General features: G+C 41.9%; 1 protein-coding gene across 2 annotated transcripts in view; it reads right to left on the bottom strand.

Annotated features, from left to right (window-relative positions):
* TYRO3 (TYRO3 protein tyrosine kinase) overlaps positions 1-20,210 on the bottom strand; it is a 141,536-nt gene that overhangs the window by 59,048 nt on the left and 62,278 nt on the right. For both annotated transcript variants that reach the window (XR_005774813.1, XM_040411726.1), the window contains exons 6-7: positions 16,114-16,229; positions 7,188-7,365 (exon numbers count right to left, since the gene is read on the bottom strand). Coding sequence is in view for 1 of the 2 variants with exons in the window: in XM_040411726.1 (XP_040267660.1) it covers positions 7,188-7,365; positions 16,114-16,229 (294 nt within the window). In the remaining variant the exon portion in view is untranslated. The remainder of the gene's footprint in view (positions 1-7,187; positions 7,366-16,113; positions 16,230-20,210) is intronic.

The following is a 20,210-nucleotide window of genomic DNA, read 5'->3' as shown; positions in this document are numbered from 1 at the left end:
TGAAAAAAGGCAGAAAAACGCTTGGTCAGTAAGGTCCAAAACAGACTGGTAACTAAGGGATTGGGTTCCCAGTCCATCCCTGCTAATTAGGGATCATGATTTGAGGAGAGGAATGGGGGCAAATATAGACTCCATCATAAACTCCCATCTAAAGATGTAAGATCTAGATGCTATTTTTGTAAAAAAAAAAGGCCAATGTCACCATTAGGTCACTTACCTCTCCTATGCTTGAAGAGAGGGCGCATCCTGCAAAGCTTTGTGCCGCCCATGAGGACAGGGAGAAGGCAGTCATATTAGATATGATGTCAGGGCTGATTATGTATAACCTGGTATCAGTCATAGCAAGAGATGCCGCCATAACTTTCAGATTATCATTTCCCTCCAGTGGCAATCATGGTGAAAACAGCAGTCTTAGGGTACTTTCACACTAGCGTTTTTCTTTTCTGGTGTTGAGTTCCGTCATAAGGGCTCAATACCGGAAAAAAACTGATCAGTTTTATCCCCATGCATTCTGAATGGAGAGCAATCCGTTCAGGATGCATCAGTTCAGTCCCTCTTACGTTTTTTGGCCGGAGAAAATACTGCAGCATGCTCCAGTTTTCTCTCCGGCCAAAAATCCTGAACCCTTGCCGGAATGCCGGATCCGGCATTAATTTCCATTGAAATGTATTAGTGCCGGATCCGGCATTAAAAGTTCCGACAAAACGGATCCGGTTTTCCGGTCTGCGCATGTGCAGACCTTTAAAAATGCAATAAATAAATAAATAAAAATTACCGGATCCATTTTTCCGGATGACACCGGTATTTCAATGCATTTGTCAGACGGATCTGTCTGACAAATGCCATCCGTCTGCGTCCGGTTTGCCGGTTCCAGCAACGGAACTGCCTGCTGGAATCCTCTGCCGCAAGTGTGAATATACCCTTAGACCAGAAGTCAAGTCAGCATAGTCTAATAGCAAGCATGATCAGGCCGAAAAGGAGCCATGGTTGCAGCCAGGCAAACTAAGTATTATTTTTAATCACCACCAATGTTTAACCCATCCCAAGGAAGCCCCAGAATAACTGCCTGTTTCTCAAGCCAAATGTCTCTCTAGTCTTATGACCCCCTAAACTAGTGCCAAACACATTTTCTGCCCCAGAAGCCATTATGCAACAGTCGTTGCAAATGTCACCCAAAGTTGCAACTGACTGCAACGGGTCTTGTAGGTTTTGAAACTGTGGCACTCCATAGAAGCATTGCAAAGTTCCTGTACTTTTCTCTCGACTTCTAGGGGTTAAAAAAGCAAGTTGTGCAAGTTGAATCGTGCCATCAGATTCTTTGCAGTAGAATGCAGTCACTGGGATCAGGCAGCACACGTTTTTCTTGTTTTTAGCAATAACTGATAGTTTGCATTTCTGGAAAACGTGTTAGGCTAGTTTCACAATAGTGTTAAAGTCATCCGGCTGAGGTATAGCATGCCAGAGTTCATGTGTCCTTTAAAGGGGTTATCCCATCATAATGATCACTGTTAAATCTGTTAATTAATTGACAGTAATCATTTTTGTAAATATATTTGATTAACCAATTCCCACTGTTTAGGAGAAAATTCAACCCCACTTACCTCATTGTTGTCATTCGGTCTCCTCTGGTTACGGCCACAGCTCTTATCCGGAATCCGGGTGGCCGCACTTGTGCAGAAGACTCCTTCTTTTCTGCCAGCCGGGCCGCTCGCTGTCCTGAACGTGCACGCCGCCGCGCATGCACGATGGTGACTTCTACCGCAGCTACAGAAGCAGGATCACAGGAGCAGGCCATACACTGATCATTTCTCATCCTGGCCTAATAGTATTTATTTTTAGAAGACAAGTCTCAGAGTACCTTGATGTGTTACGGCGACCATTCCCACAGAGTACGGCGTACACCGAATGGAAAGATCAGGCTGCTCTCAGATCTGCTGTCTATTCCAAAGCTACTTTAGGTTATGTTATCACACCTCACTGGGGAAAAAAAACAGTATGGTCTAGGAGTTCATTTTGACATACCCTTTTCACTATGGAGGAATTAAAGATCAAATGAAAACATGTTTTATATGTATATGGATTTATATTTTTGTATTGTAAGGGTATTTTTAAGTTCTGTCACTTCAATTCTGTTCCCTTCTATTATCATCATTCTGTGTAATGATGTGCATTGCAAATGTAGTAGCCATCCCCCGTTGTGCTGATAAGACCATATTCCTGAGTGATGCACACTGGATGAGTGGCTGATGGGAATAACTATGATCAGCATTAGCAATTAATTGGGATTTCACCAGAAACTTCATCCTAGGTAGGATGTAAGTATTGATTTGCCCCAGCTCTTGTACACCCTGGGTTACTAAGAGTGATTAAATATACAATAGCACAAGCAAATGAAATGCGGAATAATAATAAGTAAATAAACATCACTAGCCTAAATTTATTTATTCACTTAGCCTGTGTAAGTTTATTCATTCTCAAATATTTTGAATTCACGTTAAGTTACAATTAATTCGTGTTGTAAAAAATAAATTCAAAAACTGACAATTTGCCAAAAACGTGCATAAATCAAGCACTATAGGGTTCTATGGTCTGATAAGACACAGAATGATCGATTTGACCGTCAAAAACCTGTACTATATATTGGGTTTAACAGCACCAAACCCACAACCTGTAAAATATGGTGGCGGGAAAGCCATTAATAAAATACAGAGAAAACAGGCTGCAGTGTGCAAAAGTACTGTGACTTGGAAAAACAAACATTTTGTTTCAAGCAACCTGCAATTTGTATTCGATTTTTTTTTTGCATTTCCTTGGTTCAAAATAAGTCTCATCATTCCCCAATTCAATGTGATTACAAAATTAAAAAGTCCAAGAGTGTTAATACTTTTTAGAAGACTTGCATGTCAGAACTGTAAGGTGTTGCAGGAAGGATTCAACCACAACAGAAAGTCTGGTAAGCTTGCCAGGGCTGCTGCTCTCTCTGGCATTGCCCCTGCATTACGAAACCTTTAGCATGGTCTATACAGGGAGTGCAGAATTATTAGGCAAGTTGTATTTTTGAGGATTAATTTTATTATTGAACAACAACCATGTTCTCAATGAACCCAAAAAACTCATTAATATCAAAGCTGAATATTTTTGGAAGTAGTTTTTAGTTTGTTTTTAGTTTTAGCTATATTAGGGGGATATCTGTCTGTGCAGGTGACTATTACTGTGCATAATTATTAGGCAACTTAACAAAAAACAAATATATACCCATTTCAATTATTTATTTTTACCAGTGAAACCAATATAACATCTCAACATTCACAAATATACATTTCTGACATTCAAAAAAACAAAAAAACAAATCAGTGACCAATATAGCCACCTTTCTTTGCAAGGACACTCAAAAGCCTGCCATCCATGGATTCTGTCAGTGTTTTGATCTGTTCACCATCAACATTGCGTGCAGCAGCAACCACAGCCTCCCAGACACTGTTCAGAGAGGTGTACTGTTTTCCCTCCTTGTAAATCTCACATTTGATGATGGACCACAGGTTCTCAATGGGGTTCAGATCAGGTGAACAAGGAGGCCATGTCATTAGATTTTCTTCTTTTATACCCTTTCTTGCCAGCCACGCTGTGGAGTACTTGGACGCGTGTGATGGAGCATTGTCCTGCATGAAAATCATGTTTTTCTTGAAGGATGCAGACTTCTTCCTGTACCACTGCTTGAAGAAGGTGTCTTCCAGAAACTGGCAGTAGGACTGGGAGTTGAGCTTGACTCCATCCTCAACCCGAAAAGGCCCCACAAGCTCATCTTTGATGATACCAGCCCAAACCAGTACTCCACCTCCACCTTGCTGGCTTCTGAGTCGGACTGGAGCTCTCTGCCCTTTACCAATCCAGCCACGGGCCCATCCATCTGGCCCATCAAGACTCACTCTCATTTCATCAGTCCATAAAACCTTAGAAAAATCAGTCTTGAGATATTTCTTGGCCCAGTCTTGACGTTTCAGCTTGTGTGTCTTGTTCAGTGGTGGTCGTCTTTCAGCCTTTCTTACCTTGGCCATGTCTCTGAGTATTGCACACCTTGTGCTTTTGGGCACTCCAGTGATGTTGCAGCTCTGAAATATGGCCAAACTGGTGGCAAGTGGCATCTTGGCAGCTGCACGCTTGACTTTTCTCAGTTCATGGGCAGTTATTTTGCGCCTTGGTTTTTCCACATGCTTCTTGCGACCCTGTTGACTATTTGGAATGAAACGCTTGATTGTTCGATGATCACGCTTCAGAAGCTTTGCAATTTTAAGAGTGCTGCATCCCTCTGCAAGATATCTCACTATTTTTGACTTTTCTGAGCCTGTCAAGTCCTTCTTTTGACCCATTTTGCCAAAGGAAAGGAAGTTGCCTAATAATTATGCACATCTAATATAGGGTGTTGATGTCATTAGACCACACCCCTTCTCATTACAGAGATGCACATCACCTAATATGCTTAATTGGTAGTAGGCTTTCGAGCCTATACAGCTTGGAGTAAGACAACATGCATAAAGAGGATGATGTGGTCAAAATACTCATTTGCCTAATAATTCTGCACGCAGTGTACATCTTCTCCCCTTCCACTCCTTGCACAGGCCCAGACTGCAAAGTGATGTAATACAAGTGCAACAAGCATAAGCCTCACATGGTGCAAACACTATTAAATGTGGCATTTGTATCAAAATGCTGAAATAAAATGTTACTTTGTCTCTTGTCGATATCCTCTATGATGGTAAAGGTATAGCAAAACTGGAATTACAAGGACCGCAGGGAAATATGACCTATTTCCTGCATCTGCAAAGAGGAAATCCCAGTAATTCTTCTTTCAGTAAATGGGTTATGCAGGCTCATTCCACCACCATCGCACAGGGCAGCTCATTCTCAGCACATTGCAGAAGTAGTCACACACACATTCCATCTGCAATGTCTCACGATACTGCCCTCACAGCAAAAATACAGATGTATCTTGCTTTTTTTTTTTTTAAAAACCTCTTTATTGATTACACTTGTCTTTTATACCTTAGGCACACAAACACATCTGGACATGTTTTGTTACATATCACAAAGTCACTTTCAAATATCCTGTTAAAGAGGAGTGTCACCTCTCCTGACATGTCTGTTTTAGTAACTACTTGCATTCTATTCTTAAACTACATTATGCCAATCATTTATTATTCCTGCTAGAAGTTATGAATGAATTACTAGCAGTTTGCAATGAAGATCCAGATGGATGAGTTGAGTGTGTCCCTGCACAGTCTGACATTCATTATCCAATCAGTGCTGCCAGTGTCAGACTGTGCAGGGACACCCCCAAACTGGTAACACCCAGCTAAACCTTCATTACAATTAGGGTAAGTTCACACTTGCGCGTTTTACAGCGCGTTCGAACGCGCTGTAAACTGCATAACTGATGCAAACCAATGCTTCCCTATGGGACTGGTTCACATTTTCGCATTTTACAGCGCGTTCGAACGCGCCGAAAAACGCCCGACGCATAAACAAGTTCTTGAGCTTCTTTGGGGCGTTTTGTCGCGCGTTTGCGGCCATAGGACACTGCTGTCAAGCGCGCAATACGCGCATTGACTATGGACAAAAACGCGCACAAAAACTCACGACAAAAACGCGCGTTAAACGCGCATATCAAATACGCTCAGGTCTGAACCCAGTGTTAGAGATGAATGAAGTTATAGGAAATTCGATTAGTCAGCTTTCCTTGTAAGTAGCGTACGCAATGACAGGGATGGGCGATTGCGCGGCCCCCCGTCATTGAACCCCTCAGATGCCACGTTCATCGCTGATCGCGGCATCTGAGATTAAAAATGAGGGCTTTCAGGGGTTAGTCAGTAAAAAATAAATAAAAAATAAACCTCACCTTATCAAAATGAAGACACTGTGCAAAATCTTGCATGGTGACATGATGGCGTCATGTGTCACCACGCACGAGATTTTGCACAGTATCTTCAATCAAAATAGCAGTGGCAGGCTCTTTGCATGCAAATAGATGAGGCGAGTATGTATATTTTTTTTTACCGCCATTTCAGGGAAAATCAATTCATTACCACAAAGCACAAGGAAATTCGGCTTTGAGGCAAATAAAATTTTTCCTGAAATTCGGATCGAAGTCCACTTTGGATACCTCTATTCACTCAACACTAATTACAATCTGCTTTTAATTAATTCAAGCTACAAGCCTCACTTCCAGAAAACCATAAGGCCTCTTTCACACGGGGATCATGGTTTTGGGCCGGAGAAGATGCGGGTGCGTCGCGGGAAAATGCGCGATTTTTCAGCGCGAGTGCAAAACATTTTAATGAGTTTTGCACGCACGTGAGAAAAATCGGCATGTCTGGTACCCATGTGTTGTGTTGTGTAGATTGTATTATTTTCCCTTATAACATGGTTATAAGGGAAAATAATATCATTCTTAATACAGAATGCATAGTAAAATAGGGCTGGAGGGGTTAAAAAAATAAAATAAAAAATAATTAACTCACCTTAATCCACTTGTTCGCGCAGCCCGGCTTCTCTTCTTTCTTCAGGACCTGGATAAAGGACCTTTGATGACATTACTGCGCTCATCACATGGTCCATCACATGATCCATCACCATGGTGATGGATCATGTGACGGACCATGTGATGAGCGCAGTGACATCACAACAGGTCCTTTTCCTACTACACAGCAAAGAAGAAGACAGAAGAGAAGCCGGGCTGCGCGAACAAGTGGATTAAGGTGGGTTAAATTATTATTTTTTTAACCCCTCCAGCCCTATTTTACTAAGCATTCTGTATTAAGAATGATATTTTTTTCCCTTATAACCATGTTATAAGGGAAAATAATGATCGGGTTCCCATCCCGATCGTCTCCTAGCAACCGTGCGTGAAAATCGCACCGCATCCGCACTTGCTTACCAAAATTGCACCTGCGCGGAAATCTCGCCCTTGTGAAAGAGGCCTAAGGAAATGAAAAAGGTAACAAAGGCATTGAATATCATAGCTGAGATGACAGGTTCACTTTAAGAACAGAAAGGCTACCAACTCATTACCACGCCCAATGACTTTTGTAACACTTGATCCAAGATGAAATAACTTGCAAGTGAACATACAAGTAAATAAATTTCACAACACATACGGTACAGTTATTTATATTCAATATACAACCACTTACCCGACTCTAGCGTCTGAAAAGATAACCAGTTTGTGAAATCGGAATCTCCCACTTCATTGGCGCACTGCAGACGGATGCTGTAATTGCTCAGCGCCTTAAGTTCATCCAAAACAACACTATAGGGGGGTACGATAATATTTTGTGAATACATTTCACGTTGATCTTGCAGCAGCATAACCTACAAAGTTAATGGAACATGAAGAAACACATAAAAATATTTAAATGGTCACTGTATTTTCAGACAACTTTGCATAAATCAATAGTATAGGCAGATATAAGAAATTTTGTAATATATCTCATCAGGGACAATACCTTGTTTAAAAGGTGTCAGCTGTCTCCCCAACACCTTTTCTAAACTAAATTTGTCTCTGGAATTAATGAGAAATCCATCTTGTGAGAGCAAGACGGGCTGCCTGCTTACTGACGGATTTACATCACCCCACTGAAGTGAATGCAGAGGGGATGGAGAGAAGGAGGCAAGAAGAGACCAGAAAGCACATGAATGATTTTGCAGCTAATAGTAAGTTTTTTCTATCACACCTTTAAGGGGATGTCTCACTTCAGCAAGTGGCATTTATCATGTAGAGAAAGTTAATACAAGGCACTTACTACTGTATTGTTATTATTCATATTGCCTCCTTTGCTGGCTTGATTCATTTTTCCATCACATTATACACTGCTCGTTTCCATGGTTACGACCACGCTGCAATCCAACAGTGGTGGTCGTGCTTGCACACTATATTAGTAAGTGCCTTGTATTAACTTTCTCTAAATATAAATGCTATTTGCAGAGGTGAGACAATGACTTTAAGTGCTTTATTCACTTCTATACTGGTCAGTACTTTTCTATAATGATCTATACTTTGCTTCTGATTGATTTTGAGCAAGTAAAAGAGTTAGGAAGCAGAATCTGTTGTCTCAATGTGTATTCTATGGGCAGACAAGACACAGGCTAGTCTCCACTAACCAGCTCAGAGACAACTCAGAATTATAGATGCAGCATACAAATGGGAAAACTTCTAAAAGATGCCAGATACCAGTCATAAATTGGTCAGATAATGCTCAGCGAAGGTCTGACTCTCAGCATCCCTCCCAATAAATTGTTCGAAGGGGCCACGTTGCTCATGCGAGAGCTTCAGCCTCTTCAAAGCTTTCTTCTGTCAATATACCAGAATGCCATACACCTAGTAGCTTTATTCTGTGTATTGCAGCATTTCAGTACACAGAACGACGAGTACCAAGAATGCCATTCTGGTGTAGGGACCAAGGTTAACAGTGAAGTGGCTGCTGGGTATGAAGAAAAGTCGAAATGGCATGAAACACGTAAGCAGACTGATGTTTTAACATGAAGATTTGCGCTAGACCATCTATCTACATTACCTGTTGATGGCTTTTAGATGGTCTTTAGGCTGTGTTTTTAAACAATACTTTTAAGAGAAAGAATGTGTTCAGTCGCTACATCATAAAATGGTGAATTAATTGGTGCAAGTTATAAACCAAATTCATTTTAGTACTAAACCACATGTTCCCAATTAAAACGTCAAAAAATTTTAATCAAATATTTTCCCAGTTTGTAATTAAATCAATGAGGCAGATATTAAATAGTCTCTGATTACAGAATGGGAAAAAGTTCTCAAGAGCAACTGATATAAAAAACAAACACTCTTCCTTAGCCGAGATCCAGCGCCCTGGCAGAAATACTTATTATATGACTGTAGGAGTAAATATTGAGTTACAAGAATCAGTGTTAACTGCTAATCTGCTTGTGGAGAAAAGGTTATTTCAGGAATGCAAGGTCCTTTTGGGAAATGTAGAATGTAAACCTCTGAGGTCAAATCTAAAGTTTTACTTCCTGAAGGGCCAACTTAAAATAGGCAAGATGAACAAGCCCCGTTTATCTATAGAAAGGCTTGAAACCTCGTTTTAGCTTATAGAGATGTGGACATGCACGGCTAGATCGCCGCTAGCATGTCCTCTATGTACCGGTCCCATAAAGCGGTGTCCTTTTATGGTGTTTAAAAAATGATTTTCGAGATATGTAAATGAGCCTGGTAAGGTGCCCAAGGGGCTGTACTAACCGTCTTGGTGCCCAGCCATGCCCCCTGTGAAGGAGCCCAGCACCGCCTGCGTCCTCCGAATAGTCTCCTTTCTTCACAGTTAGATTGCCGTAATCTCACGATGCGCGATCTTGCACATGCTCAGTTCCCTCCCTGAGGCTGATGCCAGCACAGGGAAGGAACACTATACCGGCACTGCGCATGCGCGAGCTCGTGCATCGCGAGATTACGGCAATCTAACTGTGAAGAAAGGAGAAGATTCGGAGGACGCAGGCGGTGCTGGGCTCCTTCACAGGGGGGTGTGGCTGGGCGCCAGGAAGGTTAGTACAGCCCCTTGGGCTCCTTACAAGGCTCATTAACATATCTCTAAAATCATTTTTTAAACACAATAAAAAGGACACAGTCCTATAGGACCGGTACATAGCGGACATGCTAGCGGCGATCTAGCCGTGCATGTCCGCATCTCTATAGGCTAAAACGAGGTGACAGAATCCCTTCAAAGGGAATCTGTCAACTCCAAAACACCCCCCAAACTAGAGTAAGCGGTGTATAGTATAAGTGATGGCGAGTCCGGTTATGTAATTTTTATCTTCATACTTACTTGCATTCAGACAAACCAGCAATAAAATGCCTTGAGAGGACTCCTGAGCTCACACACATAATGGAGAGAACTCAAGGAGTCGTCTTGTCAGTGCATTTTACTGCTGGTTTGTCAGAGCACAGCATTCGAATGCAAAAGAGTAAGAAGATAAAAATTACATCTTCTTACTCTTTTGCATTCGAATGCTGTGCTCTGACAAACCAGCAGTAAAATGCACTGATAGGACTCCTCCTTGAGTCCTCTCCATTATGTGTGTGAGCTCAGGAGTCCTCTCAATGCATTTTACTGCTGGTTTGTCTGAATGCAAGTAAGTATGAAGATAAAAATTACATAACCGGACTCGCCATTACTTACACTATACTAGAGCAGAGAGGAGGATGAGGCAGCTTTTTACCTCAGTGTTGTAAAGTAACTTGTCCTCATGTGTGATCAGGACAGGTTTTGTGTGAACTAATGGGACGGCGGCCATTTTGTTTCCCCTGATGATTTGCCAGACAAAACGAGCCATTATAAATAATGAAAGGCATTTGAGAATATATTTATAATAAAGTAATATTTAAGTATTTTCATTTTCCAAATTCCCGGAGAACCCCTTTAACACCGTGTAATAACATTTGCAGTTTGGCCAACTAGTCCGATCACTTCCAATTTCGCTGTAGTATAGTACAATATATTACAGTAATAACGCTGAATAAAGGGGATCTGGTGCTTATTGAACAGCTGCAATCCCTTAAATCAGCTGATCAGTGGTAATGTAGATAATCAATCCATCAATGATCTGATACTGATGGTCAGTCCTAAAGGGGTTTCCCCCATAAAGAAATATTCAACATTTAGCAAACCAGTACCTGGATCTAAATACGTTTGTAATTGAATATGATTAAAAATTTTGCGTAGCCACCAAGTTATTCAATAAAATGTATCTGTATAGCGCCACCCGCTGCTTGTTTTGTTACTTATCTCTCTGTCCACCTCACTGAGATGGTCGCACATGCTCATTTCCATCCATCAACTGCCACCAGCCCTATCTTCTGTTAAAAGCTGTGACAGTTACCAGAAGATAGCTGCAACAAAAAGGATATGCCCCCTGAGAAATTACACGCCCCTGAGCAGCCTGAAGAGAATCTAGCACAGCAATTAGAGCAGTGAATGGGGAGATCTCTGTATCCATGTGAGGTACAGGGCTGCTTCTAGCTTTCTTGGAAAGAATTGTCATGGACTATATGATGTCTGATTTTCTTTTTTTTTTTTACATAAATCATGGGATAATTCCTTTAAAGAGAGGACATCAATTTTGTAGTCCTAAAAAAAAAAACCTTTAAAGGAGATGTCTGGAGCTCACAAAGCAGACAAGTTGTAGGAGGAAGGAAAAGGGGTCTGTTTTGTATCAGAGACAGTGTCGGGGTATGCTTGGTATTACTGCTCGGACCCATTTGTTTGAAGGGCGTCCCCATTTCTGGAATAAGGAGGACTTTTTTCCGGGTTAATAGCCCATTACTCAAGGATGTCTACAGGACCTGGAATACACGTAACTGAATGCTGGCCAATTACATTCCAGCCAGATAATTTTTTATTATACGACATGCTGTATGTTTGTAGTCTGACTACTTTGTAGTTTTAAGCAGTTTATAGAAAAGAAAAAAAGGTGCCAAGGACCTTGAATGATGAAGCACAGGACATTGCCTGTACAGCTGCTAAATCAGAGACTAATGTAGAGAAGTTAGAAGCACTAGTCACATCTACGGCTGGGTCCGTGAGTACCGTAATCTATTCTGGCTGAAATAGGACTTCTAGGAGGATTAGATGTTTCAACTTTCTACAAGGCCATGAGATAATTTTCTTTTTTTTTTTTTTTTTTTTTTGGGGGGGGGGGGGGGGGCAGAGTTATCAGTCTCTCACACGTAAGATTTACAGTAATACACAGATATGCTGTTCAAGGATATCAGACCAGATCTGGAAACCAGATTTGTAGAATTGGGGAATTGATGATTATACGGGATCGTGAGATTAGAGAAACCATTAGATGAAAAGAAGAAGCCAGGAAAGTTGAAGTCATTCACATATAACATACTGTTTATTGTCTTCACGTTGGTCATTTCAGCTGATACCAACACATTTTTATTGTGGCAGGCTTTATTTTATGCAGAGTGACATGCATTTATTAAAGTTTGCCATAATGGATTTTTTTGGGGCAAATTAGAACAGAGACTCTGTTCACACCATGTATATGGGTTACATCCATGAATGTATCCTATCCAAATGTATCGTGTGATGTACTCGTAGGGTTCTATGAGAAAAACTAACACAAAAAGAGTATCTGTTTGGCATGCATTTGACATTTTAAAGGGATTTTCTGGGTGTTTATCCAAAACGGCTATCCAAGCCGTTTCTGGGTGATTGCCCCTCATCAGTACGGAGTAGGATTTTGGCTGGCTCAGTGCAATGCCTTGGAAGCGGCTTAGGAAGGGTGCTGTCCAGTAAGTTTCCATATACGACTGGTCTCTTTAAGGAGATTCAGCACCCTTACTAAGTCGCTTCCAAGGCATCGCACTGAGCCAGCCAGAATCCTACTCCGTACTGATGAGGGGCAAGTACCCCAAAACAGCTGTCTACTGACGGTTATCTGGCTTGGCTATATTCCCTTGTAAAATCTCAAGGCCTGTTGGAAATTAGTATCTTGACACATAGGAAGCATCTTCTAAGAGGTGGTGCTGGCGAGATGGTTCTCTATGTTACCTCTCTGCATACCCATTGAATATTTAATATCTGAGTCATGTCTCAAGGCTTATTTAAAGAGCTGAACATTGACTTTTAGGATATCTGCCTTACATCTGGTGGCATTAGAGGCAGAACTTGTTAAGAGCTCATTTGCATCCTTTTCTTCACAGAATTCCAGAGGAACATGAATGGCCTATATGTCTCCTCACTCCGACTAAAGCGTTCTCTCCCCAAGCAGAGACAGTACCCCCGAAATCAATGAATACACATACACACTTGGCCGAGCCTGTATGTGAATAAGGGAGTTGGAAGAGATGGCCGTCACCTGAACGATGGTTAAAGGTGTATGGACACCTAAATGGTAGTGCGTATTTTAGGTGAAAAAAACACCCATTTGGGTCCAGACACCCAAACTACATCTAATCTACTAATCTAGTGAAACAACATCTATTACCCTAGAGCAGCATCAAATCTATTAATTTTACTAAAAGTTGGCCATACACCTTAGCTGTTTGGTCAATAACAATTCCTCCTGACCGTCCCATACATGTGAACAGTCTGCATAAAATGGCTGCCAGACACCTCTGGTGGTGGCATATCTGCCCTCAGAACAAACAGTAGAGAGAAATTTGGGACACCCCCATACACACCAGATAGTTAGTTAGTCCTGCTGAAATCGGCAGGATTGGCAGACATTTATATGATGTGTATAGTCAGCTTTAGGTTTCAAATGCTTAAAGGGAATCTGTGAATGAGTTAATGCCACCTGATCTGAGGGGTTGTTCCATGAAAAATATTCTATAGTTTTCAAACCAGCACTTGGATCTGAATACTTTTGTAATTGCATGTAATTAAAAATTTTGTATAGCCACTGAGTTATTCAATAAAATGTATCTGTATAGCGCCGCCTGATGTTTGTTTTTTATCTTATTTCTTTGTCCCACTCACGGAGATGGCCGCACATGCTCAGTTTCATCCTTCAATTGCCTCCCGAGCTGTGATAGGAAGGGAGCGCAAGCAGAATGGACACACCCCCTTAGCTGTGATAGGGAGAGCATGGACACGCCTCTTTACCTGCAGCAGAATAGACACTCCCCTTGAGCTGTCAGCTTGATATAAATCTAGCAATGCAATGAATGGGGAAATCTCTGGATCCATGTGAGGTACAGGGCTGGTTCTAGCTTCGTTAGAAAGAGATTGTCACATACTATATGATGTCTTGTTTTAATTTTTTACATTACTCATGGGATACCCCCTTTAATGGTGTTTTACACTACTTTTCATGAAATTAACCACAGCCAAAACCCAGCGCTGTGTCCTGGTATTTAAGAGTGGAGTGCTCCCCCTTCCATGCTGCCGCTGATTAACTGCTTTCTCCCTATACTGTGCAAAGGGAGAAAACTGCCAATCAGTAGCCGATGGGCAGAGGGATCCTCCGCTTATCAATACAAGGACTTCACTGCACAAACACAGAATGGAGAGGACTCCAGCACCGGGATTTTACGTGAACTACAGCAAGAACACCAGTAAGTGATACACAGATGGAATCAGAGTCTCTGTCACAACTCCATGCTCCTCAGATCAGTCAGCATAAACCTGGTGATATATTTCCTTTACAACTACACTGATTAACTTAATTTTATGTCATTACAATATTTTGTTAGAATAATCTGTATTCAAAAGACAGCTACTTAAACATTTAGAAGGTGATGTTTCAGTGGTTGCAATGCAATCCTCAAGATGGCTGCATGAGTCAGACCCATAAAACTCTGAGTCAGCACATCTATCGAACCACAGGCAGTTTGGAAAAACACAGATATTAACCTCCTTACACAAGAAACTTGCTTCTTTTATGGTAGAAAAGAGGGTAAAATCTCGCTATGGAACACATCCGTCTTATTAATGGATATTATGGTACATAGTGGTACCGTATATGATACAAAACCATAATCCTCAACATCCACCTATACCAGTTTTTCCTGTACATCACAAACTGTTTTATCTTCCTATTTCTGGCACCTCGCAGGTTACTACAGTCACCTGTATTTTTCATGACACTCCAGAGATGCATTTACAATGCATTTGGAAAGTCTTCAGACCCTTCCACTTTTTTCACATTTTGTCATGTTCTGGCCATGTGCTAAAATAAAAAAATAAAAAAAAGTTTTCCCCAATCAATCTGCGTTCAATACCCCATAATGAAAAAGCAAAAACAGAATTTTACAAAATTTTGCTAATTTATTAAAAAGGATAAATTAAAATTTTGCATGAACATAAGCATTCAGACCATTTGCTATGACACTTGAAATTTAGCTCTGGGTGCCTCACATTTTCCTTAATCATCGTTGAGATGTTTCTGCACTTTGATTGGAGTCCTCCTGTGGTAAATTCAGTCGACTGGATACAATATTGTATATATGAAAGACACAGCCCTGTCTATATAAGGGATCACAGCTGACAGTGCATATCAGAGCAAAAACCAAGTGATGAGGAGGTAAGAACTGCTTGTAGAGCTCAGAGACAGGATTGTGTGGAGGCACAGATCTGGTGAAGGGTACAAATACATTTCTGCTGCACTCAAAGTTCCCAAGAGCACAGTGGCCTCCATAATTCTTAAATAGAAGACGTTTAAAACAACCTAGAGCTGCCTGCCCCCACAAAACTTAGCAAAATAAGAGCCTTGGTAAGTGAAGTGACAAAAAGCCCAATGGTCACTTTGGCTGAGCTCCAAAGATCCTGTGTGCAGATCGAAGAAACCTCCAGAAGGTCAACCATCACTGCAGCACAAGGGCAATCTGGGCTTTATGGCAGAGTGGCCAGAAAGATGCCTCTCCTTGGTAAAAGAGGCATGAAAGCCTGCCTGAAGTTTTCAAAAAATCACCTAAAGGATTCTCAGACTGAGAAACAAGATTGTCTGACCTGATGAAACCAAGATGGAACTTTTTGGCCACAATTCTAAGCGTCATGTCTGGAGGTAACAGGCACTGCTCATCACCTTCCCAATACCATTCCTACAGTGATGCATGGTGGTGGCAGTATCCAGTAGTAGTGGCTTAGGGACAACTCTGGGAATATCCTTGAGTGACCCAGCCAGAGCCCTGACTTGGACCCAATCCAACATTTTTGGAGAGACATAAAAGTGGAAGTGAAAACCTTGCGGCATCATATGCAAGAAGACTGGAGGCTGTGATCACTGCCAAAGCTGCTTCAACTAAGTCCTGAGTAAAGGGTCTGAATACTTATGTCAATGCAAGATGTTTTTTTATTTATTTTACAGTAAATTAGCATAGATTTCAAACATTCTGGTTTCACATTATCATTATGGGGTATTGAGTGCAGAATGATGGGGAAAAACTTGAATTTTCTTTTTTATTCTAGCTGAAGGCTGAACAACATATCCACATAAATCTGCTATATGTAATTAATCCCACTTCAGGTTACATTCTAGAGCGACATTACTCTTGTTGCTTTTACACAGAATAACCTCTTATGGTTGCGAAAGCACAATCTCAAGATAGTCTAATCTTAAAAGCTCTGCCTTGCAATATACCTGCATTGTGCAAGACAGCAGCGGAGAATAGTTGTCAAACCCTGGACTCCAGGTCACAGCTGCTGTGCTGCTCGTCACCTCACCTACGGACAATTTGTATGGTGGATGTGGCAGTCCTGTAAAAGAGAAAATGGAAAAGCAGATCATGTAGTATCTTATTATAACTCATAAGATATTAAAGGGAGTCTGTTGGTATTTTTGACAATGCAAAACTACTGACAGCACTAGGTAGGAGCCCAGGAGAAGCTTACCTTTTGCGTAGATTTTTTTTTTATTACGAGTAGTGTGAATATGAACTTTTATTCTGCTAAATTCTGCTACTGCAAGTGTCCCACACGAGGAGCTTCACTATGAAGTACTCTCTGCACTCAGCTCCTTCATAGCCTCTCCCCTCTGCTCTGAGTGACGGCTGTAGTGGTCTCCTGGTTGAATGCTGCAGCTATCACTCAAGGCAGAGGGGACGGGGCATGAAGCTGCTAATTTAAGAGAGGGTTTCACAGTGAATCAATGCTTCAAGGGCACTTGCAGGAGCAGAATCTGACAGAATCAAAGTTCATATTCACACGCTACTCATGATAAAAGCTGCACAAATGTTTGTCCTGCTCTCCCAAGCCTCTACCTAGTACTGTCAGCAGTATAGCATGAATAAACTGCTGACAGACTCACAATGAATCAATGCCTCAAGGGCACTTGCAGGAGCAGAATCTGGCAGAATCAAAGTTCATATTCACACTACTCATGATGATAAAATCTGTACAAATGTTTGTCCTGCTCTCCACAGCCCATACCTAGTAGTCAGCAGTTTAGCATGACCAAAACTGCTGAAAGACTCCCCTTAACACATTTACCAGTGTTAAAATGGCAACAAAAACATAGAATAAAACAAGATAATAAGACCTTGGTGCAGTGGACGCACCCAACAAATTAATCAGAGGGCAGATTCAGATTCCTTCTTGAAGTTGTTTTCACGGCTTAAGCTTTATTACATATTGAACGTAACGTTGAGCAGTTAAAGGTCCGTCCTCGGGGACACAGTATCGTTAACGGTGAAACTCGGGATATAGATCGCCATAGTTGTATACGGTTTCCCTACACTTTGGCACTTTGATATTCAATTGCTCTGTGTGCCATAGTAGTTTTGTCAGTTGCATAGTTCTGCCATGGAATGAATGACCAGGTAGATCAGGATGAACAGATTTATAGATCCTCCGTATGAGTTTAAAACCATATATAACTTATCGTACACAATAAAATTCCCGTTATTGAGGCAGATGTAGAGTGCGTTCGAAAATTCAGTCAATGTGGAAAGGGTCACCCAATTATTACCGGACAGAAATAAATCACGAAAAAACCGCCCCACGAGGAGCCATAAATGTCACCAAAAATTAAACCATAATCTTCACAACGTGAAAATCGAAAAGCTTTATTGGTAATATATAATAAATACATACATAATAATAAAAGGCAGCACAAAGGTGGAACACAAAGATGAGGAACAGGACCCAAGGAGGGGCCGAGAGGAAAAGGAAAGGGTGCACAATCACACCGCCCCTAACAGGCAGCCTGTCACTAGACAGCAGGGACATCATAAACGTTCAGCATTGTTAGCTTTATGCCTAGGGGATGGATGTCTACATGTGCCTGTGGTTACACAGATCAGTGCCTCACCCACTTTCTTCAGCTCTGACCTAGATTCTCTTTTGTCTTCATGTATAACCACACAGGGGAAGCATGGAGTTGCATAACAAGCAGGCCGTTTGAGCAATGCTTGAAGTTTTGTATTCCCAGACTTACATTCCATCTATGAAATACTTTCCCAGCCATTAGCAGCTGAGCGCACTATTCATATCCTTGGGTCATAACTTGTAGAAGAAGAAAAAAGTTGAAAAGTTGCTAATTGGGTCTGCACATTACTTCTCCAGCATTCAGTGTCTGCAGATAATATCTCCATGGTTCCTCCTGAACTTATATCTGCTGCCATAAAAATCACATCTCGTAAATCTCACCTTACTTTTTCCACATCACACATTAAACACTTCTACTTGCGACCGTCCATAGCGAGCAGGCATCTGAAACTGAAGGCTGTAGTAGGGCCAAATGGGAGAGACCACTTCCCCGGTTCCACAAAAACTTGCATGGTTAGTGGAGTGTGGATGCTTACTTCAATGGGTAGCAGGAAATAAGGGGTTGGGAGGCTCAGTTGGGAGGCTCCAACACAATTGATCACCTGTCAGCAGATCTGTCTCTATGACACTAGCTGACCGGTTACATGTGTACTTGGCAGCTGAAGGCGTCTGTGTTGGTCCCAAGTTCATATGTGCCCGCATTGCTGAGAAATATGATGTTTTGATATATGCAAATGTACCTGTAGGAGCAACGGGGGCGTTGACATTACACCTAGAGGCTCTGCTCTCTCTGCAAGTGCTGCACCCTCTGCACTTTGACAGGGCCAGGCAGTAAAAAAACATCATAATGCCTGGCCCGGTCGCGGGTAGAGGGCGAGGCAGTTGCAGAGAAAACTGATCAGCTGTTTCAAAGGGAGGCAGCGCTGGAACGTACGAGCGCTACGGTATCCTCACAGCATACCAAGCACAGCGCCGTGCATTGTATAGCAGCTGTGCTTGGTATTGCAGCCGAGGTCCATTCACTTGAACAGGACTGAGGTGCACATAGGCCATGTGATCAATGAACATGACCGATGAATGTGACGTTATTGGCCTAGGAGAGGGGCTGAAGCGCTCATTGGAGCGATGCTGCCTCTTCAAACAGATGATTAGCGGGGTGCTGGGATTCGGACGCCCAAGGATTGTAACTGCTAATGTTCGTTCTAATCAATGTCAGATAATTGTGGAGCATGCTTACAAAACTATCTCATCTTTTATGCTGGCATAGAAATCGGTTGTCGGCTGCTCCTCACTTTTTGTAAACAGGTATGTGCTGACACCAATTATGAAAGTGCATGAGCTCAAACAATCGCTCTACAGGTTGTTTGGCTGCATACAATATGGAGGATTTCTCCATGCAAATGGAGCTAAACCACTGCCAATCGACTTGCTATATCGCCGATCGGCACTCATTACCATCAGAGAATGTGCCCATGTAAATAGTCCTTTAGCTTCTGCAAAGCTAAAAACAGAGTCCTCAGCGGCTGATACCTTTTAATGGATGAGTGAAAAAGAGGATAACAGTAGCAAGCTTGAAGACTACTTAAGATCTCCTCACTGCAGCAACTGTTTGCTCCGCTCTTCGCACTGATAGTTCTGTGTCATATCACCTGTCTTATTTACCACACTATTCCGATCTCCTTTTATGTATAAATATGTTATCATTTAGATATTGGGGGGTAATTTAATCGAGACACAGCAGTCTTAAAAAAATAAAATGTACTGGACTAAGGTGTGACAAACTTATTAAGACGCAAAGGTTTCGTAATAAATTTGGCAGGTCTTCTGGCAGACAGTATACCAGAAAATCAAATCAACGATATCTATGTGCTGCCTAAGGTTTGAGATACAATTAATGCCAATTTTTGCCCTAAAATTATAGTCACCCTTTTAAAAAAAAATGTCAAGACAGGTGTAAAATGGTAAAAAGTTTCAAATTATTGCGTCACAATGCTGGCACAATATATTTTTTTCCTTTTTCTTCTGTTGGTATTCCTGTTCTATGGCGCCAATTCTCTTCCAGTGGTGAAAATACACTTATCACTAAAGGAGTTGTCTCATCTGAGACAATGGGGGCACATCGCTAGGATATACCCCCATTGTCTGATAGGTGCGGGTCCCACCTAAATCGAGAACGGAGCAAGCCAAAGTGGTGGCTGGAAGACTTCGGTCCGACCACCACCAAGCGCTCTCCCCATAGAAGTGAACGGGAGTGCACCGCGCATGACCGACCACCGCTCCCATTCACTTCTATGGGCCCAATGGAAATAACCGAGCCAGCGTTGGCTCGGCTATTTCGGCTGCCCCACAGAAGTGAATGGAGGGTGGCCGAGCACTACTTTCCGAGCTCCGTTTAGGAGATAGGTGCGGGTCCCAGAGGTGGAACCTGCACCTATCAAACAATGGGGGCATATCCTAGTGATGAGACAACCC

The sequence above is a fragment of the Bufo bufo genome, chromosome 11, assembly GCF_905171765.1.
Source record: "Bufo bufo chromosome 11, aBufBuf1.1, whole genome shotgun sequence".
Lineage (NCBI taxonomy): Eukaryota > Metazoa > Chordata > Amphibia > Anura > Bufonidae > Bufo > Bufo bufo.
The sequence above is the reverse complement of the archived record's forward strand: the minus strand, read 5'-3'. Positions and strand labels throughout refer to the sequence as shown.